This window comes from Falco peregrinus, chromosome Z (genome assembly GCF_023634155.1).
Source record: "Falco peregrinus isolate bFalPer1 chromosome Z, bFalPer1.pri, whole genome shotgun sequence".
In the NCBI taxonomy this organism is placed as follows: domain Eukaryota; kingdom Metazoa; phylum Chordata; class Aves; order Falconiformes; family Falconidae; genus Falco; species Falco peregrinus.
This window is the reverse complement of record NC_073739.1, coordinates 70,742,592-70,760,585: the sequence shown is the minus strand read 5'-3', so window position 1 is coordinate 70,760,585 and position 17,994 is coordinate 70,742,592. Positions and strand designations below refer to the sequence as shown.

Here is a 17,994-nt window from a genome sequence, read left to right as displayed (position 1 = left end):
TGACACGCCGTCCTTTTCAAGGTCCTTCAAAGATCTGCCCTTTTTACCCGACTACACAGTGGGGCCAAAAAAAATCCAGCCTTCCATTGATGTATTTTAGTAGGATTCTTTCAGCAAACACTTAAGAATATAAATACTTGTCAGTGAGATTGAATTTCCACCTATACAAATGGCACATTTTTGTTTGGGTTTTTGTTTGTTTGTTTGTTGTTTTTTGGGGGGTTTTGTTTGTTTTTCTTATTCCAGGATCATCATGCATGGTAATCAGCTACTCTAAGGCCAAAAACCTTCTGAATCTTTCTGGACATTAAGTGGCCTGTGTAAAAGTCACTGTAACAGGAACCTAATTCCACATGATATACAGACAAAGCAGAAAGGCTGCAACACTACATGCAAATAAAGATGGAGCGACTATTAATTTCAGTACCGAGTAGGGAATTAACTTCAGGCAGACCATCTCTGCTATAATATCAAACATGATTCAAACACTCATCACCTAATGACTGCCACTAATTGCCTTTATTAATTTACTTTAAGCTGAGCTAGAAGCAAAAAAACAGATTCTCCATACTGTAAGGTCACAAAAAATTATTCCCGTAATTAAAAAAAAAAAGTACTACAGGAGAGATTTATTTCTGAAGTCATTCAAGAAAAGCCATCAACTTTTCCATTGTACTGAGCAGATAACAGGTTTTCCTCAGATCACAAATCGTGCTTTGTTTCTAATTCTGCATCTTTGCAGAGATGGAAGTCTGACGGATGAGCACTAAGACTCTGTTCTATTCAATGGCATTTTTCTATTTGAACTTTTACCTTATAGTTTACAATTCATTTAGATATACCAATTCAACAGACTTAAGCAGTTTCTTCTTAGGGCAGAAGTTACCTATTACTCATGCAAATGGTGTTTTTGCTATCCATGACATTTCTTATTAGGACAGCCAAATCCTGAATCTATATTATTTACTTATTTTCCCCTTCAAGTAAAGAATGTTACTTTTATATCTGAGAGGAAAATTTTTGCTGAAAGGCAGACCAAAACAATCTTTAGACTAATAGTTTCTCAAAAGCAGTAATAGCTACTAAAGCTTGCTCTACAACTCAAAAGAGGAAGATATTGTTAATTTGTAGACAGAAGTTAATTAAAAAATTAGCAACAGTGAAACCACTACAAAGGACAACACTCATGAGATTCGACATCCAAAAGCAGAACGTACCAGAAACGGATGTGTCACTACACATTTCATTGCATTCTCATTACTTAAAGATATAGCTAGCCAGAAAGATACAGACATAATATAAAGGTCACAAAAATCTATAAAGGTTGGATGAAAACAATGATATATATAAGCATACAACACTGAACAAAAATCTATTAAAAACAAAAAAACCCAAAACACTCACTAGTCAATGACTGACCTGCAAAAACCTGAAAGAAACCTGACCTTATAAAGACAACGAAGATATGCTACAGCAGGTAGAAAAAAAATACATAGCAAAATGTATGTGCATGTGTCTACATGTTCTGATTTATCAGACATACCACAAGGAGACAACTCAAAAAAATAAATTGGACCCCCTGGCTAACCCAAAAGGAAAAGGAGACAGGATGAAGCCAGTAACAGACAAACAGAAGCATGACAGAAACAAACATTCTCTTCATATTAAGTCATTGCTTTAGACATCTGCATGAAGATTCCTATCATAAAGACTTTTATTATAGAAAATATGTTAGACTAACAAGTGAGAAACAGCAAAAGAAATGGAGGAAATTATCAGTAAGTACCATCAGCAGCCCACCAAGCTTCACATCTAAGTGGAAAGAACATTAACATGAACTAGTGTACATATCTGCTAGCACTGTAAGAGAAACAGTAGGGGCCAAGATGGAGAAAAGGCGATAAACAGGTCTATAAAAAAAAGGATTCCAAAGGGCATCCAGAGGACTGTTCATGAACTTAAAATAAAATCACCTTAAAATATAACTGTACATCCAGTAGATTGTACACAAACTTTATTCCACTAATCCTTTGAAAGACTTAAAAGTAAAAATAAAAAGCCATAAGGTGTTGCTCAAGACTGTATTAAGGGATATAAAAAGATCTGAGAGTGATGAAAAGTAGTTTCACAAATCAAAATCTGAAAAGATTAATTTAAAGAGCAGAGGTGAATACAAAATTTTTTTCCAGGTTCACAACCTACTTTTGTAGGTAGTATTCAGTATACATTTCTTGAATTGGAGAAAGCAAGTGGGACAGAAATGCAGAGGGCAGCATTTCTGTTCATATTAATAAGAACAGGATGGGGTTATGAGAAACTTCAAGAGAACAAGATGATGAATAAAACTCAAGATTGTTGGATGTGAACACACATCAAGACAACAACTGTGTTAAAAACCCATACTACATGATTACAAAATAGCCATCAGAAAATTATTTAGATATGCACACTCTGCATGCATCTGGCCAAAAAGACATTATGTTTCTGCAAGAGAAAGTAAGTACAATACTACCTGCCCCAGTATTTTAAGCATCCTTGTGTACTGGTTTGGACTGGGGCAGAGTTAATCTTCTTCACAGAAGCTGGTGTGGGGCTGTGTTTTGGATTTGTGCTGGAAACAGCGCTGGTAACGCGGGGCTGTCTGCATTACAGCTGCGCAGCGCTCACACCGAGCCAAGGCCTGTTCTGCCTCTCACCCCACCCCACCAGCGAGGGGCTGGGGGGGCACAGGGGGTTGGGAGGGGGCACAGCCCGGACAGCTGCCCCCAGCTGACCATGGGGGTATTCCAGACCGCACGATGTCAGGGTCAGCATATAAAGCTGGGGGGAGAACAAAGGGAGGGAGGGACATTTGGAGTGATGGCGTTTGTCTTCCCAGGTCACCGTTGGGCATGACGGAGCCCAGCTTTCCTGGAGATGGCTGAACAGCGGCCTGCCCGTGGGAAGAAGTGAATGAATTCCTTGTTTTGCTTTGCTTGTGCGCACTGCTTTTACGTTACTTATTGAACTGTCTTTATTTCAGCCCATGAGTTTTCTCATTTTTACCCTTCTGATTCTCTTCCCCATCCCACCGGGGCAAGGGGGAATGAGAGAGCAGCTGCGTGGGGCTCAGTTACCAGCTGCAGTTAAACAACACTGCAGAAAAGAAAGTAACTTCTGAAGACAGCATCAGACTAATAAACAATAAGAATGATAAAGTCTGGAAGAACAAAGGATGGAGTAAGAAAGCATACTCACTACCTATTACAGAATCATTCTCACACCTTTTCCTGTAGCATCTTATGCACCCACTAGAGAAAGACAACCACGGTTTTCACAAATCTGTGTTTAATCCAGCCAGGTAATAGTGAATATTCTGGATTTTGCTTTTATGGCCAAAGTCTCCTGGCATGTTACTAAAAGACCTCAAAAGTTTGAGGCCTACCGACACTCTCTTTTTTTCATGGCTCAAGGCTTCCTCTCACCTGTCAATGGTACAGTATGGGAAGACCTACCTACACCGGGAATGACAACAAAACGTGTCACCATTATCCCCATCTACTGGGGGGACATAATCAGACACCTGAACTAATAAAATTCCATAAAGAGAACAAGTTCTAAAATAAAGATCTCTACCTGGAAAATAATTGCAATTCTTGTAGGCTGTAACTCTTTAGTTTAGGTAAATATTCTATCAAGGAAATCTACAATTATCCTTGAAATCATTGATTCCTTTTGAGTTTAACTCAAAGTAAGCCATTCATACTTCACAAACATGGAAAACTCAAAAGTATTTCTTGCATCTAAATAACTTTTCATGCTTTCAAAGAAAAACAAGTTTGTTTTGCAGAATGAAAAGGTTTCCCCACAGAAATCTAAAATAACATTTGGAACATCAGCACAGCAAGTTACAGAACTTGAATGTTATTTCCAAAGGTACTTAGCCTACCTGAAGGTCATTTCCAAAATCAAAATTCCGTTACTTGCAACAGCTGTATAGCAAAATAATCTGCAAACATAATCCTACCACTCCATAGAGAAAAACTTGGAAGTTTGCCTGAAAAGTCTCTATTTCATGAAAACAATCAATTAATATTTCTGTAGAACTACCAATCAGCCCAATTATGATTGTTAAAATTTGAGTGTTTGAGTGGTATTAAGTTTGAAAATTATCACTTTAGCAGAATAACCTACATCTATGCATAAAAAATTTGCTTCTCATATACATACACAGAGGAACCACTGAACTGACCAAAGTAACAAAGCTAACGAAGCTTATTTTCCTGCCCTAAGTCTTCTCATTTTTTTTGACAAGTAATTTTTGGCATTTTTCTAAGCAGGGGGCTAATTCTCTTCATGCATCTGCTTAGAACAACAGTTTATCTCTTCCTTATTAATATCCATAATTGTGTTTGGATTAGCAGATGTTTCTGCAAACTTCTTCCTGTAAAACCAAACACTGGCATTTGCATAACCTTCAAAGATTTGTATTTAAAAATATTTGGTAATGAACTCTGAAATTTGAAGTTGTACTTTTAAGTAATATGTAGTCCTATCATAAAGCACTGTAATAGATTACATAAATAAGATCAGAAGATGATAACCTACTGACGTTTACAGCAAAACATGTTTTCACAAAAATATGCTAACATTTTAAAAAATTTTCAGTACTAGTAAGGAAAATCAGTTCTATTTAAGAAAACGACTTACAGTATTTCCACAAGATATTACACAAGTTTTTCCAACACTTTAAGTAAGAATTACCAGCTTCTTCTAAGCTTGCTTTCCTTAAGTCAGCTAACTAAATTGAAAGAACAGAAAATCATATTAAATAATAGATCTTAGTTTTTTCTGCCATCAGTGCTAAGCTTCAGGACAAATTTACATATATCTGTGTAAAAACAGATACATTCTAAAAATAAGTATGTAGTTACCTCTGACTGTCAGAAACTGTGACAAAATACAGGAAAATTCCACTTGATTGATTGAAAAAAGAGTGTTTTAGTAGCAGGGAAAGCAATACTACAAAGACAATCATACACATCAAACCAACGTAAAATGTTTATCTTCAAATCCTGATTCAAATCAGCAGTATGCTCACATTCTGTAGGTGCACGTTTTTACTAAAAGTGCTTTCTGCGAGTACAGTTATTCAGAGGTATTTTTACATCTATGAAGAATATAATAAAGAAACCCACATGTTTAACTTCGAAGTTTTTTCCCCTCTCTTTGTTCAAAAGCTAGTAATATATTTCTGATTTTACTCAAATATGTGTAAGGTACATATTTGTATTATGAAATTTCAAACACAGTAAAAATACAAAATACTAGCTTAAAAGTACAAATAAAGTTTATTTAATTATACCTAGAATAATTAAAGTACCCTAGTATTGCTCTAGTGCTCCTTACCACTTACCATATTATGATGCTGTCATATGTAAAACCTAGCTTTTCTTCAGCATGGCCAGCATTACACAGAAGCTGAAAGCAAAAGAATGTATCCATTAATTACAACTCTTCAAAAATAACTATGTAAAATGTAGCTTTCTGGCAATGCTTTTTAAGAAACCTGAGAAATTTCATATATGGCAAGGGGAAGCATATAATCTTCAGACTACCCTGAGAATTTCTGATGTCAGTATTCTGTTTATATACCACATACACACAGATCTATGGTTTCTTATAGGAGAGAAAAGCTTGTACAATCGTGTAAACTGCCAGCTGGTCAGATTTTCAACTCCAGATTGCTACTTGGGCAGTTGGTAAAAAACCCTGAGTTCAAAAAGAGGGCTCTGGTGACAGCTTTGAAGCACAGATTGACACTGATGGTCCACTGTCATGTTTTGCAACAGCACAGGCCTACAAAAAAAATAAAAATCAAAAGGTATTGCCAATGGTAAGTATCCTGTAACTGACGTTTGGCCTGGCCCGCCATTGTTCCCACAGAACTTGTACCTCTGAAACAATCAATGCAAAGGTTGAATTTATGCACACAAGAAGACACCTATAACATTGTGAAACCTGAACACTTCAACCATATCCATCCATTTTGAACACAAGACTCAAGATTTACAAGTGCACTTTTTACATGCAAAACCAATCTCAAAAGCAGCAATCTGGTGTGTACCAATGCTTTAGCCTCTTGATGAAAGGGAAAGTGTCTCCTCCATAAAAGCTGACTCTGTTCTCCTTTTGCAAGAGTGACAAAGACATTCCTGGCAATCTCATTTACTACCCCTAGCTAAAATTATAAAATACTTTATTATCACATCCAAATCCCAAAGCATTTTTCCAAGCACTTCACTCAGGTGACTGAGTGCAATAGCTTTGCACTTTGTCCTCTCATGTGTTCAGTTCTGAACCGACACAGTTATTTTCTCCTCAGTGAGGAATTCAGTAAGTGTTTGTGCTAACTAGTAAATACCCTCACTCTGAAAGTATTAATATATCTCAAAACCCATGCCACATTCTTTACATGTATTTACTGCTAGCAATAAGAAGTTTATTATAAACTAAACAATTAAAGCTACTGTGATTTGAAATAATTAATATGTTCCATGCTCCTGTTCTACTGTTCAACTCCACCTGAAATAACAGCATATTGCACAGAAACTCTGCTTTTAAGTGAAGTCATTCTATTAGCATGATGATTTAAATTCAAGCAATATGTAGGTTTATGCTCAACAGGTACCAAGTCTTCCAAGGATCACTCAACATTTTAAAAAAAATAAGTGATAGTGAAATAGAAAGGATACAGAAATAAGCGTAATGATAATGCTGAAATCCAAAGTTGTTCATGACAGAGATTATCAGATTGTCCTGAATCAGCTTCACATTTGGGCTCAAATAAGCTAACTGAAATAATCTGGATTTTGCGTTTTTCTTAACAGTGGCTATAACCAAAGATTATTATAAAACCTATGGGAAGTTATTATATAACCTCCCCCCCCCCCTTTGAAATTTAAGTGATAATAAAACTAGACAATTGGTGCATTAACTGCTTATGACAATATGTCACTTCCTAGCATCAATCTATTTTTATGCCATGTTGTTGAACTGCCTAAGGCCACCACTGCTGCTTTAGCATTTCTATTGACATTTTATGAACTGTAAAAATTGGCTGGCAGAGTGTAAGCAAAACTGTGTGAGAAGATAGTGAGTAAAACCAGTGCATTGTTCAGTTTCAGACAAGTACATCAATATTGCTTAGCCCAATCATTTACACATCTAATTCTTTCCCCATCATTCCACCCCAGACATAAATGAGAAATCCTAGTTTAACATACCAGATTATCTTTGACAGTCTTTTTTCCTACTTTAAACAACCCATAGAATTAGTTTAGATGTAGGAAAAAAATTATATTTGAGAAAGCTGCTATTGTGTCCACTAGTGCATTTCTGAAGCAAGCCTGCTACCATTGCACTTACTATTGGTTTGCATCTTCAGCAGTCCCAAGATGAAACCAAAGCAGATGACATTTTTCAGGAATTCACCTAGCTTGCTACAATTGCTACAGAGTACTCAGTTCACTGGATGAGTTCTAGTCTAGTTGTCAGTAACCACTCTTAGCCAATATAGCTACATATAGCGCAGTTACTAGCTCCTCAATGCCAATTGTTTTCCTCTATACATGTGCTCCCACTGCATATACATACCCTCACTGATGTAGAAAGAAACTTGACCTTATCTTATACAGTCAGGTAACATCACGATAGTTACAACTTTCATCAAATTTAATTGCTGTGTGGATACAAATTTCTGAATGTGATGGTAATTACTAGAGTGTTTGATGCTGTCTGTGTATACACATGAAATTTCTCACAGAAAATAAAGAGATAAAATCGGCTAAAAAACCTAAGAAGACTAGCTACTTTAGCTATTAGTTTATTCTCATTCCAGTGGGCCGCTGTCACTTACGTACTAGCTTTCCTTCCAATTTACACACAGTAGTGTGCTTACAGGATTTCCAGCTAGAAAAGAATTTAAGAGATGGAAAGCAAGATCTGAATTCAAAATGCTTCAGTGAATTGAAAGGAGTGCCCAAACTCAGTGAGAAAATTCAATAAAATAGAAGGAATGCTGTAACATATCCTTCAGGGTACCACATACTAACAGGCATATGAAAACTGAAAGAAGTCCAGCAGAGAAATATAAAATGTCCAGAACAGATCTGGAACGTTAAATACAAAAAACAGATTTCAAAAGGAAAGCAAGAACTGTAAGTTACAGCAAGCTATAAACTCAATGAGTTAGTGACATAATTTCGGGAGGGGAGGGGAGAAATTTTACCTTTAGAAGTACTAATAGCATTGCATGAAGTTTGAGGTTAAGAGATATTTTTCTGCTTGACAGGCTGCTCTCAAAACAGCATGAAAAACAAAATTTTGGGTACCACATTTTAAGAGCTGACAAACTGGAAAAAGTGTAGCAGAAAATGTACAGTACAGCTAGAAAATACACCCATGATGGCTGAGCCATCGGGTTTATTTAGTCTGGGCAAAAAAAAAGCCTTGCAAACATAAGGTTGGATTGATGTATGTTTAAAAGTGGAAAAAGTCATGGAAGCTGCTATAAAGAAGATACTGTTCAGCTAGTCTCAATGCTTTAGGTATCTGCTCAGTGTCTGGTCTTACACTATAGGGAAAACTGCAACTTTCTTCTCATTTCACCTTCAAACACAAGCAGGCCAATGATAATAGCCCAAATGCAGTGATTTTTGTAGATGGCTGAATTCTTGACAAGGCCAAACTGTCACATGTTTGACTGTAACATTTAACAATGAATATGCATATCACTGTAGTATAAATCTCTAAGCAAGCAGTACCAGAACACTAAAGTCTGCTTTTGACTAATTACATTGTTATATTTCACTAAAATAGCAACAGATTACCATATAGTGCCTGGAATTATGCATATTTGTGATATATATATATCATATATATATATAATATAGATATTTGTGAAGAACACAACTTTTATATAAAATGTATGCATTTATATATACAAAATAAATTATATACTTCAATATGCATACATAAACACACAGTATACTTGGCTTGTTAAAACTGCCAATAAGTCAACTCTAAAATTCAGGATTTTTTTATGTAATAGTCAATGAATGGGAACAGCACAAACTCTTTGAGGGTATGATTCAATATTAGGACAAAATGGTACTTACACTAGGCCAGACAGTGACTAACTTACAGTGGTTTTTTTCATGTTTACTGTCAGCTATGAGTTTTTCATGCTACTTGGATGAGTCATAGCAATGTGAGTAACACATCAACATGTCTTGGAAACAGTAGCTCAAAACAACAAAACCACAGGAGGTCAACAGCATACACAAGTTGAGTGCACAAGGAGACCAAAGGTGTTTTTAACAAAAGTTACAGCAATTACTAGGTAAAAGTATGATACTATTCTATGCATCCAAAATATAATTATTATATTGTAATTTTGGAAATAAAGTTTGAACCATCACTGGTAATATTTATGAGGAGACTACTTAATAGATCCTAGCCTTAGGAGAAACCCCTACTGAAACTGTGGACTGGATTTAGACCCATTAGCTCTCCAGATCTGTTCCAACAGCTGAATGTCCCTATCTGCTACATACTTCATCATGAGATTTCAAGTTTTGCCACAGTGGTTTAGCTACTTGGATGGGCACTACAGTCAGTCAGCGCTGCATTCAGATTCTAAGAGTCTTTGGTTTTGCAAAAGACAGCCAAGACACTAAAATGACAGACTATGAATCATAGACAGAATCCATGAAAGCCTCTATTAGCCCCAAACTCAACCCCCATCCTAGTCAAGTTCAGCAGCATGGTCAAAACCTAACATACAGCACAACAGTAGAGCCTCAATAAATAATCACAGACTTAGTTTTGAGTAGACTGCAAATACCATTTTGCAAATCACTGATGCTATTCAACTGGTAAATTTAAGCTAAAAATGAATTAAGTTTCATTTTGACCTTAAAGAAGCACCTTTTTAAATGAAAAATAGAAATTCCTCTAATAACACCTGTGGATCTTTTTTTCTGTTCATTATTTAAATATGCTCTTAGGTTTAAAAAGTTATGAAAGATCTCTCTGAACCCAACAATGGAATAAGCCTTCTATAATAAAGGATTCTAAACACATACTTCAAATCCGAAAGATATTTTCCACTAGGTACATGCAATTGTACAGCTCCTTCTGGTTTTCAGTAATTTATCACTTACTACTTCTCACGGGGGTGGGGAAAACCCCAAAGTAGTAACAATGATGTTCTGGTATTAATGAGCAGAAGCTGGGAAACTTCAAGGCGCTTGCCTTACATAGCTGGCCATATAAATGAAAAATGGATAATCTACTCAGTTTACTGAAGCCAAAGGCACATACCAAGCTTGGGAAGTGCTGTGACAACTGGAAGTGTCACTGACCATTTACTAGAGGTCAAATCCTCAAAGAATTTTCAGATCAAAATTCAGGTTAGCTTAAATAGTGATGCAGGTCATTTGAAAGAAACAAGACTATTTTGTCTAATATAGGTCAGGCAGTACTTAGAACATTTTTGCCCATGAAACTGCAGCTTCACTCCAAGTGATAAGCAACAGACAAGGAGAAAAAAAATAAATCTCCAAGTCTGCCACTGCTGCAATTCAGAACAAAACATACGTTTCCATAGCCCAAGTATTACCAGAGTGGGAACACTCATTTCTTGGAGCAGAAAACTTACAGCATCTGTTGGGCAAGAACAACGCATGTTCTGCAGACAAAGAGCCAACAACATGAACATTAAGGCTTTTACCAAGAAGTACTAGCTAAAACTTGATGAATGAAATGCAAGTTTTTGTAAAATATCATGTATACAGCATACTATGCACAGTAAGTATGGGTGCTGTGGGGACCTGAACATCACTAGTTAACACTTCTCTTGATGGGCAAGACAAATGAAAAGGGAGTTACATCTCTTAGGCAACCAAGCTTCATACAAAACACCTGCCTTATGGTATCATTCCTGCAGGTAAAGTAACAAATGCTGTTGACTGCTGACCATCATTGTTAAATATTTTAAATAAAATTTATTAAAAATATTTAACTTCTGCATAAAATAGTGGAGCCGAGTTCAGCAATTTTTAAAGGGTGATTAATTTCCTTCTCCTTAAGTAAAGGGGGTGGGGGGAACAAACCCCACCTTAGAAATCTAGTCTTCTTTCAAGGAAAGAAGCCTGAACTTAGCATATCTCAGATATCTTGAAATTAACACAAAACTTAATGTTTACCGTGATCTGTCAGGGAAGTCCACATTAACTTACATTAACTGTAATTATCAAAAGAGCAGAACAGTATTTCTTCCAAATGCAATTTTTGCCCAGTCTTTGAAGGAAAAATCTGTTGCAGTGGCAAGCAACTGCTTAGGTTGGTGCTAGCATTTTCTTTTCAGTATAATTATATTCTTAGCAGGAAAGTTAAATTTTACAGAATTTCTCTATTTTTTCCAGAAATATGCTATTAAAGAGATTTCAAAGGTCCTTTCCTTGTCCATAGGGCAAGTATCTTTGGTAACTAGTAGTCTTTAAAAAAATGCAAGAATTTACAAGCAAATGAAGTTGATCATTATAATTCCAAGACAGGGTACAAAAATAACCAGCTCTTAGCCTATCTTCCCCACACTTGTATCTCAAAGGGAGAACTGACACTGTATCAATTCATGGTGGAAGACCAGAGCACAAAGACGAAACAAAACTGTCTCCCCAGGCTCCAGGCTTTCACTCTTAACCACTGGAATGAAAAACACAGAATTGTTCCAACCACAAGGCAGACAATACAATACAATTTGCAACCTTTATTCTATTTTCATAACTGCATTTACAGTTCAAACAAAAATAGGAAGAGTTTGCAAAACCGTATGTACAAATTATACATCTATAAAGCAGATATTCCAGGAAGATGAATATAAGAACAAGTGCTAAATATTAAATAGAGTAGGATGATTCCCTTATACAGGATCACTCTGATGCAGAATCAAAACCAGGTTATGAACCACACACTATGCCTTCAAAAGTCGTATTTAATTTTATCAAGTTACTTTTCACAAATTCATCATTTCTTGCTAGCCTTAAGTCCAATTTATGATCACCTTCCTTGTGTTTCTGTATTTTCCATTTTTAACAATTTTTCAAAACCATCTTTTAAAAAGAATTTTTGGTTTGTACTTTAATTACAAATTTAGAGGTGCTAAACAATTGATTTTCAGTAGTAAAATCAATAGTGTTTTAAGATCCGTAGTTTCACATATTGACTTTTCACTAGGAATCATGCACCTGCAAACCTAATCCAGCTCTTCAATTTTAAGCCTACCAGAGAATTTGGAAGGACTCACGTTTAAGTTTCCAGATCAGCAGATAAATGAAACACAGCTATGCACCAGCTTATGCTAGCAGAATAAAGGGCTTTCTTGCAACAGTTTGGAACCTCAGTAAAAACAGCAGCATTTTGTCAGTGGTGGACGTCCAACAGACACCATAAGGCAATGACCCAAAGAAAGTATTTCAGTGTAAATTCAGTTCCCCAGTGAATACTATGCACCTACATGTGCTCTGAACCAACCTGGAGCATTTACAGATTTGTTATTAATGCACTAGAAGAGAAATATATTTGCTATTGTGATTTTGTTCTCAGTACTCGCCCTCCTGCCAACTGAATCTCATACTACCACTGAAGTGGTGCTCAGTCTTACAAGGAGTGCTTTGAACAGCTGAGATGCATGCCCACTTTAAAGATTGTCATGCATATTTGTCATTCTCATATGCTGGTCCCCCAAATCTGCTCTTGAGCATTCATTCTTTGACTTGAGATTGACTCAAAACTGTCAAGTAGCTTCCTGGTTATTTTAATCAATGGTTGTTACCAGCTCTTCTACAACAGTAATAATTTACAACTAACTTTACCCACAAAATTCTCCACTACTATCTTGTTTCTTGGCTACTGCTGATTGCAGGACACATCCTCCATCACAGAAACTTGTGTTTCATCTTTAGGCATGTTGCCTTATCTGTGGTGCTCTATCCAGAAGGCAGACAACTTACATGCTCCTTCTGAGTATCAGTCCATCTATTCGGGTAACTCTCACACTGAAGCTCCAATGCCTCCTAGCTCACTGACTGCAATGCACTTTTCCCTTGCCTTGATAAATGTAACACTGGCCCAACCACAACCATTAATGCTACAGACACCTGTTTCCTAACACCCTGCTCACCTCCCATCTGTCCTCTCCGCTCTTCTCCACAGGTTATTCACCTACCCAAAAAATGGCACTTGCTCTCTTTCTGAAGGCCTTTCACAGCCTCTTTCCTCAGCCTGTAGTAAGATTTTAATTCTTGCCTCCTGTCAGCTCACAGTGACAGCTTCCAACATACCCATCATACTTTCAGGCAAATATCTGTCACATGTCTATGATTTGGAAGCACGTATTTGGAAAAAGCACCTCAAAAATCAGCAGTACTGACAGCACTCCTAGAAATTGCCCCTTTAAATCTTTTTCACTATGAAAACTGCAGTGAAAGTTGACAGTTGCTGTTCTATTAGTGTCCAAACCACTGCATATCATGCTCATTGATACAGTCCTCCCCCTCACCACACTCTGTCAGTTTACATCCAGAGTCTGGCATTTCACTTTTTTAATTCAGTTCTGTGGAGCAGCAACCAATTTTTGGCTCTATTTGCACAACTTAACCTATAAATTGGAGATATCAGAAGCCTGAAATCAGGCTTCTAAGCACTAAAATACTACAAAAACCTGAGCCAATAGGACATGTAGACAACGTTCAGCAGAATGCCGCCTTTACAAATTTGCTTGTCTTATTTGCTCACTTCCTCTCCCACAGTATGTAGATTTCAAGTACTGTTCCATGACAATAAGCTGTTTCATGCATCTCCCAGGCAATGTCTGATAAAGTAAATGCAAAATACCTTGCCTGTATGATCACTTGTTCTGACACTGCTCGAGCTCTTACCTTTGTAAAATTATTCAAGTGACCTAGTTTTCTCATATTTGAAACTCCTTGTAATTTGGCCACATTTTGGAGAATCTCTCTCATATTATCACAGGGTTCTGCAAAAGAATACAGGTTATTAGCAGATACAGTTGAAAAGAAAAATCTAAACATACATACAGCATGCAGTTTCCTAAATATAACTGGTACTCTTGGGTCTTAATTAAGGATGCAGATCATTTTCACCTCAAGAAGCATCAATTTGATTTATGCTTAAAACCAAAACCAGGTATACCCAAGTTCTCTAGAATAAATGCTAAAACCCAGGGAGAAGAGACTCCAATTTTAAAGCAGATTTTCTTCAGTATCTTAGATTTACAATTGACAAAGAAATCCATTTAGTGTCTGAACCTCCAATCCTAACATCTTATAACTGAACAACTTTATCCTTAAACCTCTTCTAATATAAAGACAAGAAGTAAACCTAGAAGTAGAAAGACAGCATGTTACTGCCACACCAAACGACTGCTTTCCTCTAAACAAAGGGTTGGCTGGATTTGGGTAAGACAGGACTCTTTTCTGCCTTCTATATTAATTTCTATCCACTATCACCCTATGCTTTAACTAGAGGGCTAGGGCTTTTTAGTGACATGGGAAGCAAACTACAAGGTAAACAGGGGGACTAGGAATGTCTTTTCCTTTCTTCCCAAGGGTCCACCATCCCAACAACAATAAATCTCAATCCCACAAACCACAATTCACACAATTGATGACCCTGCATTCTGCTGGGAAATGGAAAAGGACTACCAAACATGATGAGAAAAGATAGTATAGCCACACCTTCATGAATAAGGCTGTGAGCTGAGGCAGAGTGGGACAAACAGCACAGACTGGGGCTGGGCAGACAGCTGCACGCAAAACTACTGTAACAGAAACTGCAGTAAGCTCTGTACACAGTGGTATTGTGGCAGAACAGGTTTCCAAGGAAGAACTCTTTTGCAGTCTTGGGATTAGACATCATGTGATAGGCACTACAACAATACTATCAACAGCACTGTAGTTTGAAATAAATGAAATACCAATGCCATGTTGGAGACGTGAACTGTTAGAAAGTATTACATTACCAAAAAAAAAAACAAAACCCCAAACCCAAAAAATGCATTACATAAAATGGAAGTCTTTAGAAAAAGCCTGACGAATCTAAACACCAGACATCTGGAAAGCAGCAGAGAAGCCTTTTGTGGGTGGTGCCCCACACTAACTTCAGTAATAGAAGGTTGCCTCCCACTGCACTATGAACAGCTACAGCTGAATTTGTGGTGTATACATAGTCCTTTACTCCCCTGTTCATCCTGAAAGGATGTATATTTTTCATTACACAAAGGAAACAGTGTCCAAGATGTAAAGAAAGTACTTTCTTCACTACCTCTCTACTGGAGGTGATAAATAAAAAAATACTCAGCCTGGCTTGAGTTTGCTAGTTATGTCTGCTTTTTCAAATTTGTAGCTTTTAAGTTTTCAAACTCATCAGTATACATCCAGAACATATTTGGAAAGACAAGACCCTGTACTTGCACTACCATCAGGAATACTAGACAATACTTAAAGATTAAGACACCTACAGGAAGGCACCTGAATTAAGGTGTGTAAACCTGTAACCCACTGTAGTCAACTGGTATCTTGTCTACCAGCCAGTGAAGTTGAAAACAACCTGACTAGCTGCAAGATGCCTACTCAAGGGTAAGGTGAATCAATTGTATTGACTATACTGCTTATAATGAGACTTCAGCACAAGTACAGATATGCTACTGCCACATAATAGTGACTTTTTTCAAAGAATCAGTAAGATTTTGGGAGGATAAGGCAGGCTCCTAAGTGTGGGCATCAATCTTTATCATCACCAGTTTGATGTGAAATATCCTTTTCCACAAATCTAAGTCACAGCAATAAGCAAAATCAACTGTCAGATACACAGCCACAAGTACTGAGCTACCTTGCACAGCAGTATGCACGCTGAAACCAAACATCCAATACCTTTGAACGCAAATTGAGAAATACACATGCACCTCTTTGAACATCCCCCAAATCAAGGAAAAAAAACAAACAATATTTGATATGATCACAGAAATTAGAGACAGTTAAAATCTTACTAGATCCATCTCAAGTTTAGGACTCCTCTGCATAGTTTACTTTCCCAGGGCTTAACTTAGTTGGAGAGGTTTGCAATAGCACAAGCCATAGAAACAAGAGAACAAGAGAAATACTGAAGACAAGTAGGTTGGGATAGTTGAGATAGCACTACAAATAGTTTACATCACAGCCCCTAATTTCAAGGGAACATAATAGGAAAGGGAAAAAACTTCCTCATAATTTGGTTTCTCTGAAAATATATTTGGCTGACTTCTATGCTTTAGCCAGCCTTGGGTAATGGGTGGGAATTTCCCTGGCTCACACAACTTGTGGCGTAACAGAGTACATTACAGGTCCAAAAGAAAGATCCCAGGTAAGGAGACTTAAATCTCTCCAGAATGTTCTACTTCAATTCCCTGGAGAACAAGCAGCAAAAAAACCTTCCCGAAATGACTGGAAATATGCTTGTAAGCTTTAATTTTGAAGGTCAGGAAACCTCTTGTATGTCACTGACAATGAACATTTCTAATTCAGCTACTTGACACAAGTGGGCACTAACTCAGAAGTGAGCAAGTTGTGCTGTGCAGAAAGGCAGCCAATTTGAATGTGAAGAAACCAGGATATAATGATGCTACCACTCCCCACATCAATAATTCTGCGGCAACGGCAGACCGATATAACAATGCTACTTAATCAAAATGTGCAGTAATACCATTTTACTCTATGTGCATTTGAAAAAATGCAGTTACAGCAATTTTTCCTCAAGTTGTTCTCTTTCTGCTCAGAAAAACGCTCATATCTAGAGAGACAGAAAAGCTGAAGGAAAACCGTCTCCGTAGTACTTAGCAAAGCAGACAGGTATTTCCCAGAAGCTTCACTAGCAGGTAAGTAATTTGAAGCAAAGTGAGAACTCCAGTATAGGATCTGCAACACTGAAAAATTGAGAATAGACTTTTCCACTATCAAACTGATAATATGAATACAGCAAGTTAGCTGGCTTACACACACTTTGATGATATGACCACCACTACTACTGTAGAAAAAAACCAGACAATAAAAGTAGTAAGTACTAATTACATAGTACCTCAGAAAGAACCAAGATTACAAAAGCTTTTTGGCCAAGCCTTGTCAGTTCAAGTCTTTAAACTTCAGAAGAACCTTCTTGCAAAGTCTCTTCCAAAAAAGTGAAAAAAAAAGAGTTGTGAAATATTAACTTCAAGGAAAGACTTGCTATCCTGTGTTTTCTCTTCTGGAAAAGTATCATATATTAGAAAAGTAGAAAATTTACTCAAAGATCAAATTCACCACTGCCCATTTTCCCATCACAAGATCTTATGCAACAGCACTGAAGCTGGAGATGGATTAATGCAGAATGGAAAAAAAAACATGGTACAAAATCTGAGATTTATCTCTCAAAAGATTAAATATTATGGCCTTAACATATCATTGACAAGGACTTGGGTTTTATGAGGTTTTTGGTTGTTTGGGGTTTTTTTGGTGTTTTTTTTAAGGACCCAGTTCAGACCACTGCTGCAGAGATTTCTTAGCTCTGATTAACTTTTACTCTTTAGGTCTTCAGAATTTCTTGCTTTTCTATCTGGAAAAAAAAAAAAAAAAAAAAGACAAAGAAGAAAAGCTACTTGTTATAACTTTAAGACCCCTCAAAAGTCTATTATTTCCTAACTTACCTCATTTATTACTGAATTGATGACTCATATAAGGAAAAATTTCTTCACTGAATGGGTTGTCAAGCACTTGGCTGAACAGGGAAGTGGTTGAATCACCATCCCTGGGGGTATTTTAAAGATGTGTATATGTGGCACTTAGGAACATGGTTTAGCAGCATTAGGTTAACGGCTGAACCGAATGATCTTAAGAGTCTTTTGCAATATGATTCTATGAT

General features: G+C 36.9%; 1 protein-coding gene across 3 annotated transcripts in view; it reads right to left on the bottom strand.

The window, feature by feature from the left end:
• Positions 1–17,994, bottom strand: part of RICTOR (RPTOR independent companion of MTOR complex 2) — a 90,330-nt gene that overhangs the window by 58,308 nt on the left and 14,028 nt on the right. The window contains exons 3-4 of one of the 3 annotated variants that reach the window (XM_055790234.1): positions 13,983–14,080; positions 5,396–5,460 (exon numbers count right to left, since the gene is read on the bottom strand). The exons of 1 other annotated variant lie outside the window; for it this stretch is intronic. In XM_055790234.1, the coding sequence (XP_055646209.1) occupies positions 5,396–5,460; positions 13,983–14,080 (163 nt within the window). The remainder of the gene's footprint in view (positions 1–5,395; positions 5,461–13,982; positions 14,081–17,994) is intronic. One more of the 3 variants, XM_055790236.1, reaches the window with a different exon arrangement.